The sequence below is a fragment of the Berghia stephanieae genome, chromosome 1 (assembly GCF_034508935.2).
Source record: "Berghia stephanieae isolate SIO BIC M18660-M18661 chromosome 1, UCSD_Bste_1.3, whole genome shotgun sequence".
NCBI classification, from domain to species: Eukaryota; Metazoa; Mollusca; class Gastropoda; order Nudibranchia; family Aeolidiidae; genus Berghia; species Berghia stephanieae.
The window spans coordinates 77,088,099-77,106,603 of NC_088360.1; the positions used below are offsets into that span (position 1 = coordinate 77,088,099).

The following is an 18,505-nucleotide window of genomic DNA, read 5'->3' on the forward strand; positions in this document are numbered from 1 at the left end:
TCTGGGTGTATTTCACTGTTTATGTGTGTGTGTGTGTGTGTGTGAGAGAGAGAGAGAGAGAGAGAGAGAGAGAGAGAGAGAGAGAGAGAGAGAGAGAGAGAGAGAGAGAGAGAGAGAGAGAGAGAAGATGGGGTGGTAGTAATCGTGTGTATGATATATTTATGCCTGATGCCTACGTTTTGAGTAAATGATTCGTCCTTTTTTTTTACAAACGTCTGAGTGTATTCCTCTTGGTCTTAGTACCAAACCGATTTTTTCAAATCATACAAACAGCAAATATGTTACCCTTTATGGAGAGTGCACATGATTCTAAGACTTTTGATACCACAATCAATATGAGTAATGGTAATTAGTTCAAAAGGTATGCATCTTTGAACTTTGGACTATCTTGGTTGCATTTCAAATGGGCCTAAACCCCATTTTCAAAACCCGTTGACAGCATAACTTCTAATCCCAAACAACTCAAATTTCTAGAACTTACACACTAAGCAACACTGACAAATTACCTAATTTTTTCATGACTGTGGCCCTATTCAAAATTGAGAAATTGTTGCATTTAAACTGTTAAATAATCAAATTAGCGCAATATTTGAATATGACCCAAACATTGCAAAATAACAAATTTTTAAAAATTCATTAATAATTCAAGTAAAGCCACATACGCTTTAATAGACACGAAAGCCAAGAATTAGCAATATTAAATAAAATTAAATCAATTAACCAATATTAGCATCTTTACAAAATATCACTGATTTGATAGAGGAAAAAAAGAGGAAAAACAGGGAATTTTAAAACCACAGAAAATCAAATAATACAACTACTGATATAAAAAAACAGTAACATTGAAGCTTCTTATCTGTACTAATGAATAATGAATCTTTAAATAAAAAATAATATAGTACCATTTTTATTTGGTTGAACTCGAAGTTTTGGAATTTCTATTAAATAAGGCATCGTTCATGACACACGTTTTGCAGATAAAGTTCGTATGAAGGATTTCGAATTTGGAGCGTTCGTTCAACAACTTGAAATACACCAAACAACGGATCCAACTCAAATTTTGACACAAAACAAAAGGCCCCTTAAATGTGTTGCAAGCACCGTAAAATTCTTACAAAACAAAACTTATGAATATTATCAATTGTAATTGCAGGAAAGAGACAAGATGTTTTTGACTCAGTCTGTTATATACGAGCTGATTCAAGCCATCAAGTTCAAGGTCAGCATTCCTGACGATACCCTTCTGATGTTGGTGCAGGTAAATGAGATAATGCAATATATAGTACTTACTTATTATTTGACCATTTTTTGTCTTTGTCTAAAGAAAATAGAAATAAAGTTAACCAAGTCTTCATAAAATTACAGTTGATGCAGATATTTTGGGAGAAGAGCGAAGTGTGGTCAGCACTGACTGAGCGTGATTGAGTACAATTTTTTTAAAAATGGGTTCTGTCCCATTTACCAGCTTTCACATTTATTGTTTTGCCTCTTGGTTTAAAAAAAAAAAAGAGTCAAGCCTGTTGATTGAGTGGCATTGCACTGTGATCTGGAATGTCCTGGGTTCGAGCCCCTCTTCAGACGCCTTCGTTTTTTTCCCTTAGCAAGATTATTAACCCCCAATTTGCCCATTTGGACAACATAGGTCATTCCTGTTGACATCAGGCATACTGTTTGATGGATTATCCACATTCCTTCATGGAATGCCTAGGCGACGGTATCTTATGATGCCATGGCGGAATTTTTTATGTAATATGTTATAATGCAATAAGTGTTGTGTCACTGTTAAAATATCTTTATAAAACAGGATGTACAATCACTCAAACGAAAATATATTTGGCATGTAACAATTATGACCCATGGTGCTAATTATGTCGGAATAATATAGGCAAAGAAAATTGAGCTTATAGTCAGAATGATCAGAATGAGGAAATTTAAAAAAATACAAAACAAAAAAACCCAAAAAACTTGAGCTCTTTATATAGTGCAATATCCACTAAATGTGCTAAAAATGATTTACAAAGGATCCCGGACCAAGAGCAGCACGTAACATGTATAACGAAACAGGACGCCTGTTAGGCAATATTACAATTTTTTTTCAGACAGAGACAACACTGTTATCCGCCATCTTCACTCATTTTAACCCTGAGTACGGTGAGAGAATGTGAATAAAGAGCCTTTTCACAGGACTCGTCTCAACTATGCACTGAATGAGACTCGAACCCAGGACCTTCTGATCCGCACAATTAAAGTTTTATGAAATAAAAGAGTAAAAATAAAATTCACTCTCCTCATTAACCCTCTCCTTACCAACTGCAGGAAAATCATCACATTCATTACGATACAATGACATTAAAAAAAAATCATGTTTGTTTTGTACATAAGATAAGAGAAGATAAGGTAAACTTTGTTAATAAAAGAAATTGAAATTACATTTTGTTCACAAGAAGATAGCTCTCTCTCTCTCTCTCTCTCTCTCTCTCTCTCTCTGTGTCTGTCTCCCTCTCTCTCTCTCTCTCTCTCTCTCTCTCTCTCTCTCTCTCTCTCTCTCTCTCTCTCTCTCTCTCTCTCTCTCTGTCTCTGTCTCTACCTATCTCTCTCTTTCTCTATGGAAAAGAAATGATAATAATACTGAAAAGAAAGTTAGGTATAATTAAAATTTCTGACAGCAGAAAGGATCTAAGTCGAACCAACACAGCACTGTTTGGAAGTGCTATATATATATATATATATATATATATATATATATATTATATATATATATATATAATTTTTATTTGCTTTTTTTGTTGCTCAATGTCATATGCTGATTGTGGGTTGGTCTTTGACCTCCCGTGGAGGGCAGAAGGTCACGCTGTGTCTTCTATCCCTTATATCAGTTTTCCGAGTTGCTCTCTGTCTTTGTCTAGGAATGGGAGTACTTAGTTTTGTCCTGGCTGGAATCCTTGACTGGAAGGGGAACAGTCAAATGTTTAGTTATAGTTTTGGGAGATGATAATTTATTCCTTGTAAATCATTTCTCTGTTATTTATTGTTTTGAATTTACAATTGTTTGAAACATTTGAGTGTATTCCTCTTAGAAGTGCAGATCTGTGCTTGTGTCTGGATGAGACTTTTAGGTTATCACAAACTAAGTATACTGATAGTGCGCTCTTGGAATATACATCTATTCCCTATTTGAACCCTTCCCTTTTGTCTTACTTATTCTTGTGTGCTTTCAATTGTAAATCTATAACTTTTTTGACTATCCTATTTTCTTCCTTTCTACTGGTGCTGAAATGACTTAAATGTGTGACAAGCGCCATACAACCCTTAAAAACAAAAACAAAACATCATATGCTGATTCTTCCATGGCCTCAAAGGCTGTTGTTTTACAATTCATTATCAGTAGAACGAGTTGGTCAATCTTTCATCATTGAAAAAAAATTCTTCTGTTTTGTCTATTAATGTGAGTAAGCTAATAAATAAGTGGTTGATTAGTCAGTGTATCAAGTGGTTTGAATCTGCATCGCACAAATGGCAACCCACGTCTTTCCTATATCTTTAGTCTTTTTCCATTTGGCTATTTTAGAAAATCATATATTTACCCATTCATTTCTCTCAAGGAGAGGTTAACCCCGCCCCCACCCCCCAAACAATAAAAAAACAAAAACGCAAGCAAACCAACAATACAGAGCAAACACACACACACAAAAAGAACCCCAAAAAAAAACAAAAGCAAAAAAAAAAAAAAAAAAAAAAAAGACAAAACACAGTTTCCTTTATTCTTATCATTTCGATTGTGATTACAACTTTTGACAGTTGATCTACTTCAGACATCAAACTGGTGGGGGAAGGTGTCACAATTTTGATCTGATGTTAACAGTGATTCAATTTTTTTTCTTCCTTTGCAATGACAAACGCTTAGTTTGTTGTGTTAGATGCTGGGGGTACTCTCTGCTTGTATAACACTTCTACCTCAGAAGCAGGAAGCCTTTATAGTAGCCAGTCCCACACCATGGTGTCTACCTGTGCTGCGGAAGCAATGAGGCAGAACCTCAACGACTGCCTAGAGTTTATCTCTGATCTTCATACAATCACTAAAGTTAAGGTTGGTATCCATGTCCCCTTTATTGGATTTGAATTTTGTTTTTACAAAGCTTGACATATCATTTGGTCTACCCCTGTCCTTTTGTCCAAACTTTTGTCTTCTTTTCCTGATGTTTATATGACCCATATTGGAAAATGCACAGGTTACACGTATATAGATCTTGAGACAGTGTCAGACAATTGTTTCAGTTATATATTTTATTGGATTAAAGTGTATAGATTATAATTAGAGATGATAAGCTACATACTTCAGCCAGTACATCACAGAAGATGGCAAATCTATTGCAGAGGTCAAAGGATGCTGAAATAAACTTTATGAAAATGAGAAAAATCCTCACTAGCATCATAATGGCGACAGAAACAAAAGTGTTTCTGTATGTTTTCTGTATACCCGTGAAATATGGACCATAATGAAGGAGAAAAATTTATGCCTTTGAGATGTGGGTGTACTGCAAAATTCTGAAAATACCATAGATAGGTTCTTAGTGTTTCATGACATTCAATCTCTGCAGGGAGACGACACTCCGGTAAGGTATGCTACATTGGTAAGCTCAGTTGACAGGCATCATTATTGCTTTCAGATGAAGTTGATGGTTTTTCTCAGACACATCTGTCTACTCAACAGGGATTAGGTAGCTGGGTTTGTTGGTAGGTGAAAAGTACTTTGCGACAAATTAGTACCCTATCCAAACGGTTGCTACTGTTACTTTCTATTCAACACTACAGAAATTGATCTAAATAAAGTCTGGCTTCATAGGCTTCTGAAGACGCTACAGGAAGCTCTATGTTATTCAAGTCATACAAAAAAAAGATTAAAAAAATAAAGAATGAAATGGATAAATTGATGAGGTAAATAACAAAAAAAGTGATTGAAAAGTTAAAATTATGAGAAGAATGGCATTCCATTTTTGCTCAGTTTAAGAACCCATTCATTCTTCTCAATAAAACACAAATTTAAGCCAATCGTCATATTTTTACCAATGAATTTAAATTTTCAAATCAAATTCACACAGGCATAATGCCAGTTGAGCCAGTGGTTCTCTTCAAAACAAGTTACCAATTAAGCATCCTATTTGTATAAATGTTGATACAATATCCTGGATGGGGGCTCGTAATTTCTCAGTTTGTACCTGGGAGGATATTTTCCAGCTCTGTTCTTCAATCTTATATCCCCCCCCCCCCCCCCCCCCCCCCTCCTGCAAGAAGATTCATTGCCCTCACCATCAATGATAGGGACACAATCAAATTGATCCTTTTTTCTGAGGTCACTACTAGTTTATTAATTAATAATAATATACTATAATAATTTATGCAGGACCCACTTTGAAATGATTCTGTTAGTGACTAGGTGTGACGTTTAAGTGCTCTTGAGAGTTACATCTATTCTTTATTTGAAGTAGTCATCCTTTTTGATCAGTGTTACCCAACCTGACAAATCCTATTGTACTACTTTTTTATACTGTCACCCAATCTGTTAGTGTCCATGCCCAAGGTTGTTTGATTTGTTTCGAGATGATATGTGGTAATGACTCGGACACCCTGATATTGCAGGCTAACATGAAGACAGCAGGAACAAGCTTGAATGAGGATACTCTGGGAAGTCAGCTTAAAGCTGGTATAGCGCAGTATCTTGCCTTAGAGATCACAAGAGGGAATGGACGTGACAATCGGTCCATCTCACGATATCTTCCTTGGTTGTATCATCCACCATCTGCCATGCAACAGGGGTAAGTCTAGTCTCCACTTTTGTTTTTCAAATTGAAATTTGTGCACAAATTCTAATTTCATGAGAATTTCTGACAGGTTTATTGCTTGTATTTAAAATTTTTTTTTTGTTATTGAGTTGTGTTAGTTTTGTTTATTGTTTTTTGTATTGACCACGCAGTTTTGCTCCAATATTTCTGTAATCAAGATTTCTTCTTTTCAAATTTTGTTTTTGGTATTCTCAAACTCAAATGTAACATTAAAGAAAAATTCAATTCAAGTCAAATACTTACTATACCAACCTACGACATACGGAGGTATGCCGCGTAATACTAATGAGCATTGGCAGTCGTACTCAATACAACTGAGTCTTTTTAAGTGAAGGGATTCCTTTTGGGTGGGGTTCCTGACCTCCCATAATGGGCAGGGAGGTACTTACTGTGTCTTCTCTCCCTCCATATCTGTTATCTAAATTGCTTTCTGTCTACGTCTTGGAATGAGATAACTTAGTTTTGTCCTGACCCTGGCTGGAGTCCTTGGCTGGGAGGGAAACACTCAATGTACAGTTATAGTTTTAGGAGATTATATTTTTTCCCTTGTAAATCATCTCTCTGCTATGTATTGATATCTTTTTCATTTTTAACATATGATTTGTAAACATTTGAGTGTGTTCCTCTTAGTGGGATCTTGTGCTGGTGTCTTGGTGAGACTTTTAGGTGATCTCAAACTAAGTACTTTGATAGTGTGCTCTTGGAATCTACATCTGTTTCCTATTTGAATCTATTCCCCTTTGTCGTGGGTGCTTTAATTGTAATTCTAGAACTTTTTACTATCCCATCTTCTTCCTTTTTACTGGTGCTGATATGACCTTAATGTGCTGCAAGCGCCGTAAAACAAATCAAACAAAACAAAGGGATTCCTTTGCCTTTTCATTACGAGAAGGATGAAATAATTTACTGTTTACCTGACTAGTAACATAATGGGTACAGGTTTTGAGAATGCATCTAATATCTGTTAGTGTAAATTGAAGATTTGGAATCTACTCATGGTTACATCCTTTTTCATTGTACCTATAAAAATTTCAGACTTGCTTCTAGGAGATTGTCTTTATATTTTACCTTAGAAAATCGTTCCAAATATTTCATTTTAAAATCTGTTCATAGCCCCAAGGAGTTCATTGATTGCATTGGCCACATCCGTCTGCTTTCCTGGCTTTTGATTGGCTCCCTTACTCACACAGCAGTGACGGAAGGCAACGCTCCAATTTCATGTCTTCCTGTCCCTCTTGAGGCCAGTTGTCACATTGCTGATCACATCATGGTCATTATGACTGGGTTTGCTGAGCAGTCCAATGTGAGTTTGCTATTGTTATTGTATTCTATGCGAGTTATTAATGTGTTCTAAAAGAGAAATCTTTAAGAGGCAATCACAATGTATTCAATACACGGCGAATAAAACTAACTTAATTTTTGACTCTTTAGTTTTTGCTTTGATCTTGCTGTATCCCTGTGCCACCCACTGTGCATCTTCCCCTGTCGCCCATTCCACTCCCTGATCACAGGCAAATCACTGATAACAGGGAACTTCACCTGTCACAAGTGATTAATTACCTGCACCTTCATCTGTTGAAACAAGGGGAGGTAAGCGAGGTCCGAAAACAAGGGTGATATTGTCAAAAAATTCATAAGAAATGCACTCCTTACATCATTTAATACTGGAAACCTATGTGTCACACACAATTTCTTCTTATTTTTTTTAATATTTTAAATTTCTGTCGTAATTATATATATTTTTGTGAAGTGCCAATTGGATTATAAAGCAGATAAGAATATTTCAAATTAGTGAGTGAAATTGTTCTGTCCACCGTATATCATTGATTAAAATATTTTTTAAACATGTTTTGTCACCATGAGGGTCATATTTTCTTACACCCTAAAATAATTCAATAAATTTGCAATTAGTATGTCCAAGAAGTACGCTTAATTCACACGAAATAAAAAAGTTATGATTATTTATAATCTGGGCAATCCGTTGTGTGAAATAACATTATTATTTTTGGTTGAGTGATTTTATTTTTTTATATTAATTTTATTTGTGGTACTGAAATAATTTTTTGGGTACTTCAGACAAGGATGGAACATTCTCTTGAAACTCATGTAACAAAACTAAATAATCTATGTAGACTTTGTGGCAAAAGATATTTGAAAAGAGGAGGTGGGAGAAGCAATTTAAAAAGATAAAGAAAAAATTGCATGACATGAAAGAATGTAAATAAAGTATCATCGGACCAGTTAGAAAAGCAATACAACATGTTTTAGATCAGAATAAAATTGTCAGACAAGCATTTCACGGTGGCCACTTTATTGCCAATCACTGCCACAAATACATAAAGAAAGTAATCTACAGACACCTTACAAAGACAGCGATACATGCAGTTAGTACAAACACCCAAAGAGACACCCTAATCACGAAAATAATTCAACTTGAGATCAAATATAATACTTTAAATGACAGCTACAGAGATGTACATAAATTAGTATCCCATTCAAATCCCATGTCATCAGAAGAAATTAAAAGAGCAGAGGAAGCCGTCGCAAGGTATTTGCAGAATTACAGAGAAGCATTCCCTCACTCAATTACCCCCAAATTACATATATTGGAAATGCACTGCATTTACTGGTTGAAGCGATATAAGATAGGGTTAGGATTCCATGGCGAGCAAGGTGGTCAACTGCTCCATTCTAGCATAGGGAAGATTGAAAAAAGAGCAGGAGGACTTCGAAGTGAAAAAGCAAAATTGTCTTTCACAATGGAAACATCATTGCTTCAAGTTGAACCAGACGTCAGTACTTCATAAAGGCCCCTAATAATAATCCTACATATTAGAATGATATCTCTCCTTTCTGGTTGGTGTTGAAAATAGATGAGATACTATTGTTAAACTTGTTTATTTGTTTTCATAATGGTGTTGCATGCATAGTGATTAGACATGAAACTTTGTTAGTTGTGATGTGTGAAAATAGAAGAGAGAGTGATAGAAATATTTCTTAGTAAATTTATTACTGACAATGTGACCGGGAACGTGACAGACTATAGAATTTATATTATTAATTAATGAAATATGTCATCAAGTGAATCTTATTCATAAGGAATGATTGGATATCAGTTTTATAAGACACACACTAACACGTACCTTCCAGTCATCACTGTGACTGGCTAATTTGTGGACAGGATACTGGTGGATTTGATAAGGAGTTACCACAATATCAAGACCTCTCACAGGACTGCCAGGTCTGAACAGGCCATAAAACTTACATACACTTTTTCCTCATTCTCTTCTGCTTCTGATTATCCCAAAATTATTTGCCTGTACGGTGACTTATGCTATTTATTCACATGTTTCTTACCAATTATAGTTATGATCTTGCATTGAATTATAGTACAACTCATGGAGAGTGCCGTTGTAAAACCATTCGGTTCATAGCCATACAAATGGTATGACAATATTCTTTACATTATGAAGAACAAGAATATATGAATAAGAAAAAGTTACGTCAACGGATTATTGAGCAACGATTATTTGAAAATATCAATAAAATGCAGAATCGGAGAGAAAAAATACAGGTAGCGAAAATGCCGATGCCAGTAGCATGATGAGTCATCGACCTGTCACAACTTGATTAATTACCCTCCCACCAGTGGAGCGCTGGCTCAAACTAAAAGTTCGAGTTTTAGTCGCCGTGAATAAGCTTTTGAATCATAAGAAAATTACAGAAAAATTACCAACTCGATAGGTGACCATGAAAAGGGGAAAAACAGTCCAAACGTACATTCAAATTCTGTCTTGCTATAACCAATTTTTAGGTGTTTTTTTTTGCTCTAGTAATGGATAGAAGGGGGAGAGAATCTTTGATGGATTGATCAATTCAACATAGAGCCATTTGAGAATTGTCTCGCGTTCAAATCATGATCAAGTTATAAAACAAGGTAAAGTTGTCACAGATTCAGAATTTAAAAAATCACATAATGCATCACCACATTCTATGTGGTTACTTTGATGAAATTTGAATGATCATTTTCATTCAGTCCTGATCAGAACAATAAGATTGTTGTTTTAAAAGTTTCCTCGAAACAAATTTCAACATTTGGAGACCATCACATAGTATTAAACTGAAAATCTAACTACTTAGCTATTTGAAGCGCTTTGAGATGCTTTTGTATTATTATTATTATTATTATTATTATTATTATTATTATTATTATTATTATTATTATTATTATTATTATTATTATTATTATTATTGTTTTTATTTTTATTATTATTATTGTTATTACAGTAGAATTACTTTAAACCGAAATTTTGGGGACCTTCTAAACCATTTCGGTTTAAAGACATTTTGGTTTAAAGCAAGTTCCCGTTTTGCAATGTTTTTCAATGGTAGTAACTTTTTAAGGAATTTGCTCATTTAATGGTATCATGGGTTTCCCGTTAAATGGAGTTGTTGAATAAATGCCGTCTTCGTAACCATTATTATTTTTTTTTTTTTTGGTGTGTTTTAAAAATATTTTTGGGGGTTTTCGTTTTCAATTCAAAATTGTTGAAAGAGTTGGGTTCGGGATGCCGTGTTTTTTGCATATCTCTGTCTTGATCAACTTTTTTTTCATCGACTTCACATAGTATTTTGATTTTAAACTCAAACGTGTAAGCACAGTGCTTTCTTTTAGACATCTTTTAGTAAAATGCAAAGCTAAAATAAGATCGAAAGTTCTTGTGCGATAATTGATAATGAATGACGCGCAGCTACTCAGAGGTGGAGTGAAATGGAAATGAAAAGGAGTGTCAATGCTAACCTGTCCACTACACATCTCTCTTTTGTTGAAAAGCCATTAGGTTCAAAGGCCTAATTTCATAGAACCCCCACCCCCCCCTCACACATCAACCTCATCTTATACGTACGCTCTGTTTAATATCGCCGGGCATTATTACGTGTGGCCACCTTCCCCAATTTTTGAAGAAAAATTGAGAGAGAATAAAGGAAGGTGGTCTCAAATTGTTTCGGTTTAAAGAAAGTCCTTCTTAGAAGTATTTCGGTTCATCGTAAGAATTAGTACAAAGATAATGAAGAAACTAGTACAATTTATTAAATTCTTTGCGGTTTAAGGTATTTTTCGGTTTAGCTTCTTTCGGTTTAAAGTAATTTTACTGTATTATTATTATTATTATTATTATTATTATTATTATTATTATTATTATTATTATTATTATTATTATTATTATTATTATTTTTATTATTATTACAGTGCACTCTCCCGATAACGACCTCTCCGAATAACGACATTCTCCCGATAACGGTCCCGATTTTTTAACTATATGTTATTAGTAATAAAACTCTCTAAATAATGACATACTTTTTAGACCACTCTCCGGATAACGACATTGAGTTAGCAATAATCGGCTGTGACTTTGCTAGATACAAAAATAAAAATAGCTAAAATGTTGTTTCCGGTAAGTTTCATTTCATTCTCTGAGCCAGAGGCACCTCATAGCCAATGAGATCACTTTGTTATCGGCCAATGAAATGTCCTACCAGAGGCACCTCATAGCCAATGAAACACACCTGTGTCTATTGTCATCGGTACAAAAGGGTGACGCGCATTGAATGAGTCAATCATCACATCGCTGACCGCTGAATCGATTGTATTCACCCGAGAACAATAACGCACCCAAGATGTCGACAGCTGCTATTAGAAAAAGAAAGATACTGACAATAGATGTCAAGCTGCAAATTCTGGCTGATGTGGACACAAAGACAGTAACCAAGAAACAGATCGCTGAGAAGGACGAGATTCCCCACAACAGCTCATCAACAATAATCAAGAACAGGACAAAGATAGAGACAAGCAGCCATGAACCTCAGCGCAAGAAACCACGCCTTGCAACGAATGTGACCGTAGACGAAGCTGTGTTGACATGGTTTAAACAAACAAGAGCAATAAATGCCCCTACTTCTGGCCCCATTATCCGCGAGCAGGCCCGACTTATTGCGGAGAGGCTAGGCGTAACAGATTTTCAAGCAAGCAGCGGTTGGCTGATGAAATTCAAGCAGCGACACGGCATCGTGTTCAAGGTGGCCTGCGGCGAATCTGCTTCCGTGGACACATCAATCGTCGATGAATGGAAGACAACAACTCTGTCCAATTTGATGAAAGAGTATTCACCTCGTGACGTTTTCAACGCGGATGAAACAGGCCTGTTTTTCCGCTGCCTCCCGAACAAGACTCACACTTTTAAAGGAGAAGCCTGCCACAACAAAACTACATACACACACACACACACACACACATCGTGTATTTTACATGTTTGGAAAGTCCGATCACTGATCACCCACTATGGTTGGTACATTAATGTACATTCTAAGGGTCTAGCCACACCTCTTTTTCTGCCATCTTGAAATTTTCCGAATAACGACATGTTCCCGATAACGACATGCACCTCTGGTCCCGAGCCATGTCGTTATCGGGAGAGTGCACTGTATTATCAGTATCATCATTATAATCATCATCAGCATCATCATAATCATCATCAGCATCATCATAATCATCATCATCATCATCATCATCATCATCATCATCATCATCATCATCATCATTTATCATCATCATCATCAACAACATCATCATCATCATCATCATCATCATCATCATCATCATCATCATCATCCTCATGTTTTTAGCTATATGATTTTTTTTTTAAACCCTAAAAAAAACAAAAACAATTTAAATTTCTAACCCTAAATAGTAAATTGTGCCTGTATGTTCGTTCAACCTATATACACGCTTTTCTTCCATTCATGATGACTGGGCATCAAGGCATTATTAGTATGACAAAGCAGTAATTTTTTATAAATATATATAAACATTATACTGAGAATGCGGCTAGTTGTTGAATATTAGGATATGCATATTCAGTGTTTCATATATTGTTGGAAAGAAATTTCAGTTTCATTCATTTCTATTTTTCCCTCCATTTAAGGCCTCTGTCTTGCATATGTCTTCACTGTTTCATGCCTTCATCCTGTGTCAGGTAAGTATATTTTGAACAAATATAATATTAATTAAATGCTTTTTTTTTCCTCTAGATTTTGATTAACCCCGGTTTATATATTTAAAAAATCATACTTCTCTACTTCTTTTTTTTTTAAAGTGGCATGCTTTCTTTTAGACCAGCTTACCAACATGAAACGTTTCCAATCTGTTTTTGATGTATCAGATATGGTCTGTATATGTATGACATGTCAGATGATGATGATGATGATGATGATGATGATGAAGAAGAAGAAGAAGAAGAAGAAGAAGAAGAAGAAGAAGAAGAAGAAGAAGAAGAAGAAGAAGAAGAAGAAGAAGAAGAAGAAGAAGAAGAAGAAGAAGAAGGAGGAGAGGAGAAGGAGAAGATGAGAAGGGGAAGAAAGAAGAAGAGAAGGAGAAAGAAGGGGGGGGGGGGGGGGGGGGGGGAGGAGGGGAGGGAGAGGGAGGAGAAGAGGTGATATTTTATGGAGAAAAATAGTAATAATTAATACTATCAGTACAGACTGTGATGAAACCCAGGCTTTCTTGGAAACTATAAAATGTTTTATAACCCATGGAGATGAAGTAGATTTCTTTATAGTGAAGTGGAGTACCAATTGACGGTTACCCTTTTGATAAGATGCTGATCCTGATACAAATCCATTTCTCGAGCTATCCTTTGATTGCAGGGAGTGCCATAAAACTTCCTACTTGACACAAAGTTGAACAGGTTCCTTTTATTGTTAGTCTTATTCTCTGCCAATTTAGCTCGCTTAATGTCAAGTTGTCCGTATTTGCTTAGCTCTCTTATTGATTAAACTTCTCGTAGCATGGGTTGCAGTCTGTTATTTTTCTCCCATCAAGACTTTTTTTTCAGATACTCACAAGTTAATCCTCATATTTATATATTCATCATTGGTAGCTCCTTTTTTCGTCCTTTGAGACAAGAGTGTGTGTGTGTATGTGTGTGTGCGCGTGCGTGCGTGCGCATGTGCATATGAGAGTGTGTATATAAAGGGACCATATTGGGACCCTTCTTTCTTTGTTATGAAGCCTTTAATCTATATATATTTGGAAATTAGAAGCAGCAAATTCAACACATCATCAGGATTTCTTTCTAATAACAGTATTGATAATGATCAATTTTTAACATTTCTGACCCTATATCTCTCTTTAGAAGTTGAAATGGGTAGGGTTGGGGGCATTTGATGTTAGTTTGGGGACCTTTTGTAACCTTAGCAAACCTGTTTCAAATCCCTTTTCAACTCCTTTTATTTTTTTTTCCTTTGGTAAGATCTTATCAATATGTTTTCTTGGACAACCTGGGTGATTCCTGTAGATATAATAATAATAATAATAATAATAATAATAATAATAATAATAATAATAATAATAATAATAATAATAATAATATAATAATAATAATAATAATAATAATAATAATAATAATAATAATAATAATAATAATAATAATAATAATAATAATAATAATAATAGTGATAATAACTCAACTTCCACATAAGTGCTTAGGGGCGCTTTACAATATTAATTGTCATTCAAACATTCATTCATTCACAATTTTGAGAACACATATATGAAGAAACAAACACACACATACATGCACACAAACTCACACACAGATACATTTATACTCACACACAAACATACACACACATACTTAAACCAATATAACTCACTAACATAAGTAACTTATTCTAACGAAAGACATTTGATTAATTACAATAAAATTTGGTGCATTTGTTTTACCATTTATCAAGAGCTTTTTTTAGAATGCTTAAGTAATAGACAGCATTGCTTTTTTTTCTGACATACACAATGGAGACATCTTTTTCATTTTATTTGATCAGCTATGGACAATGTATAGTGAGTCCGCTGCTGCCCTCCACACCCCAGGAAGCGAACAACATAGCGTAGCATCAGCCATGATTATGGACTTTTGGGCTAGAGTCACTCCAGGCATCCTACAACTCTTGTCGCATTCTAAAGTGGTAAGCTCATTTTTTCAACCCTCCCCCCTTCATATTATTGATTTGATATGAAATCATCCCGAACAGGCCTTCAACAGCAATTTCAGAGCCTGAGGGTTTTCAAAGGAGTTGTTGCAAACGCACTGTGGAGTTGTGTCAATGACATGGAATGTATCAATATTTCAGACTTTTATCTTCTCATATTTTGAGAGCATTAATCTTTTTCAAAATTAAGATTCACTTTCCTTCATCCTTGTCCCACCCTCAATGTTTTGATAGACTCTCTCTCTCTCTCTCTCTCTCTCTCTCTCTCTCTCTCTCTTTCTCTCTCTCTCACTCTCTCTCTCTCTCTCTTGTCAGTCTCTCTTTCTCTCTCTCTCTCTCTCTCTCTCTCTCTCTCTCGCTTCCCCCCCTCTCTCTCTCTATCTCTATGAGTCTCTCTCTCTCTCTCTCTCTCTCTCTCTCTCTCTCTGTGTCAGTCACTTTCTCTGTCAGTCTCTCTTTCTCTCTCTCTCTCTGCTCTCTCCCTCCCTCTCTCTCTCTCTCTCTCTTTCTCTCTCTCTCTCTCTCTCTCTCTCTCTCTCTCTCTCTCTCTCTCTCTCTCTCTCTCTCTCTCTTTCTCACTCTCTCCTTCCTTTTTTTTTTTTACACTTGAATGGTTTCGACCAAACTCTTGATTTTAAACAATTATGGAAAAATGCGTTATTTATGCTATATTCATTGTGACAAGCAATATTTTGTCAGGCTAGCAACTTATAGCTTATAGCTCCTATACAAAAATAGACAGGCATTGAATATGACCTTTTCAATGTTTAAGTGGACACAGACAAAAGAGGAATATTCCTTGAGCAAAAAATAAACAACCCAAAAAACCATGAACAAACAAAAACAACAACAACAACAAAAAAAAGAAATAACTATTTAACAAATAGTTTTGTGGTCTTTGATAAAGGTTACGACAAAAACTGTGTCAAATATATGAGTCAAAGCCTCTATATTATCTTCAAAATCTCACTTTTGTAGGGGAAAAAAACAATAAAAGACAGAATTTAATTTCAGCACCACTTCAGCAGCCACACTATTACACGAAGTAACTGGATTTAAAACAACATTGCACAAGCTTTCCTGCCGGTTTTTTAAATAACGACAGTTTTACAAAACATTCCCCCCACTCGATTAAAAAAAAAAAAAATCGGCAAGAGTCAGATTTTCAAGTCATTTTCTAAACAATATTTCGGACACAGCTCATGTGATTTGTCTCTATTCCAACACTTTAAATCTCTTCTCTTTTTTTTGTGGTCTAGCAAGAGATGAAGAGTCAAGGCAATTTTTTCCCCTTGAGAAACTCAATTCATGTATGAAATTAGATGGGATTCAATTGACACATTTAGTCTTGCCCAACTTATCCTCAAATTTATGTCCAATTTGATTTATGCAATTTTCCTGCACATTACATACAGTTTACCACTCTTTGTTGTCAAATTTAAATGATCCTCATTTATCCCTTTGAGTAAAGAATTTAGTTTATGAGTTTTGATTTATACGCAATGCTATCTCATTTTCAGTTTAGTGGTATTGTACTGAACTTTCATGTAAATCCCAGAAAAACAGTCAAGATATATCTCGATGGCCCGTTGATAAAACCTCTGAAGTATAGTATCACAAAGAGGCTACTTCAGAGGTTTGATCAACGGGCCATTGATATTACTATGTTTTTACATTTGGAAGCCTTCTAACCCTACTCTATGTATTTGGTGAGTGAATTAGAGGGGAAAAAAAGCTTAATTCCTACTGTGAAGAAGATTTCCAAAAATAAATTTTGATATTTTGTTTTGAACTGAAATGTAAGATGTATACCAATCTCCAACATAGAAGTTTTCTGTCTTGGAACAAATAAATGTATTTTAGCTCAGTGCAATCTGAAGGAAACACTGAGCATTTTTTTAATGATTTGTGTTGGAACTTCATCACAACTATGCATTACTTTGACATAGAAAACCGGCAGAGTTGTCTTTGGTTTAATGTAGTGTGATTGAAAAAGGTTTCTCTTTTATTATTATCTTTTATTCCAAATCATCATATGCTTTCATTAAAAACCGAAAGGATAAACCACTCATTGAGGTCTGAAACGATTATTGTATTTTTGTTTTAGCTGTTGGAACATTTTTTCACATTTTTTTTTTTTATGGCTCATAATAATGGAACATTGGTTCATTTCACTTTCTTTTATACATTTATTGCACCTGTATCTTCAATATTGTTTTCTTAAAGGAATCATAATGATATTTTATTACTTATCTTAATAAGATTGATGAATATAATGGAACTAAACCGAATTTCTTTAAATGTTATTTTTGCACATGTTATTCTTTTCTAATGAAATGTATTACTTTACTCTTGCTCACAGTAATTTATTAAATTTTGTTTTGTTTTGTTTCCAAAGTCAATATAAAATTTATTAAAGCTTATACTTTAATAACCTCGAGTTTGATAACATAATGCACACAATTTTATATTTTAATTGCGTCTGTTTAGTTATGATAATTCATTTGCATTGTGATGTTGTAAGTAGAGGTATTATCTCGATATGCATAACACCGTAGATAGCTAATTTACACTTTGCTTTCAGTTTGTGGCCCTATGCTGCCATTTTCTTGCTCTATCTTTGACTCGATTATTTTTTATATGTCCTTGGTTATCGGCCAATATTGCATCTTTGCTCCTTTATCAACTTTATATAACCAGCTCATCTCTCTCTTTCTCTCTCTTTCTCTCTCTCTCTCTCTCTCTCTCTCTCTCTCTCTCTCTCTCTTTCTATTTCTTTCTCTCTCTCTCTCTTTTTCTCTCTCTCCCTCCCCCCCCCTTCTACTCTCTCTCTCTCTCTCTCTCTCTCTCTATCTCTCTCTCTCTCTCTCTCTCTCTCTCACTTGCTCTATCTATCTCTCTCTGTCTATTTCTCTACCTCTCATTGTTTTTTAGTTTTTTTTTCCGGGGGAGGAGGAGGAGGAGATTATAGTAAGATTTTAGTAGAGATGGTAGTGATGATGATGATGATAATGTAACGCTTGAAGTCGTAGTTGATAATCACTCTCCTTCCTTCCTCTCTCTCTCTCTCATCTCTATCTCTATATCTCTCTTTTTTCTCTCCCTCTTCTCTCTCCTGTCTGTCTCTCTCTCCTCTTTTTTCCCCTTTATTTTCTTTTCTCTTTCTCTGTTAAATCATATGTTCAAAATACATTGTGATTTATTTTGCCATCTTGTGTTATTGTTCATTTTATGTGAAGGAGATGCAAATTATTGTTTGACTTTGTGAGCAAATTATAACGGGTCATAACTATCTTTTTTAAATGAGAGGGGAAAAAAAAACGTCAGCATTATGTGGGATTTTTATAAACGCAATGAATTAAATACAATGGTATTGGCCTGATTTTTTTGGGGGGTGTGACTATTATAGTGCTTCTCTCATTTTGAATGTTTACACCGAATTTATTAATTTTCAAATGTATTTTTATGCTATCATTTCCTTGACATCTATTGACTTATTCTGTATGTTTTAGGAAGTAATTCTATCAGATTTGACCTTTGAAATTTGTGGGTTGAATGTGAACAATGATAGTTGCAAAAAAAATAAAATGAAAATTAGATTTGGAAGAAAAAAAATA

General features: G+C 34.8%; 1 protein-coding gene across 9 annotated transcripts in view; it reads left to right on the plus strand.

Moving 5' to 3' along the window:
• The window catches only part of LOC144957648 (protein unc-79 homolog), a 112,676-nt gene that overhangs the window by 84,434 nt on the left and 9,737 nt on the right, over positions 1-18,505 (plus strand). For 6 of the 9 annotated variants that reach the window (XM_078889028.1, XM_078888999.1, XM_078889004.1 and 3 more), the window contains 6 exons: positions 1,154-1,258; positions 3,905-4,087; positions 5,638-5,813; positions 6,954-7,143; positions 12,824-12,874; positions 14,724-14,864. In XM_078889028.1, coding sequence (XP_078745154.1) covers positions 1,154-1,258; positions 3,905-4,087; positions 5,638-5,813; positions 6,954-7,143; positions 12,824-12,874; positions 14,724-14,864 — 846 coding nt within the window. Of the gene's footprint in view, positions 1-1,153; positions 1,259-3,904; positions 4,088-5,637; positions 5,814-6,953; positions 7,144-12,823; positions 12,875-14,723; positions 14,865-16,946; positions 16,965-18,505 lie in introns of all 9 variants that reach the window. The other 3 variants (XM_078888994.1, XM_078889022.1, XM_078889046.1) reach the window with 1 other exon arrangement.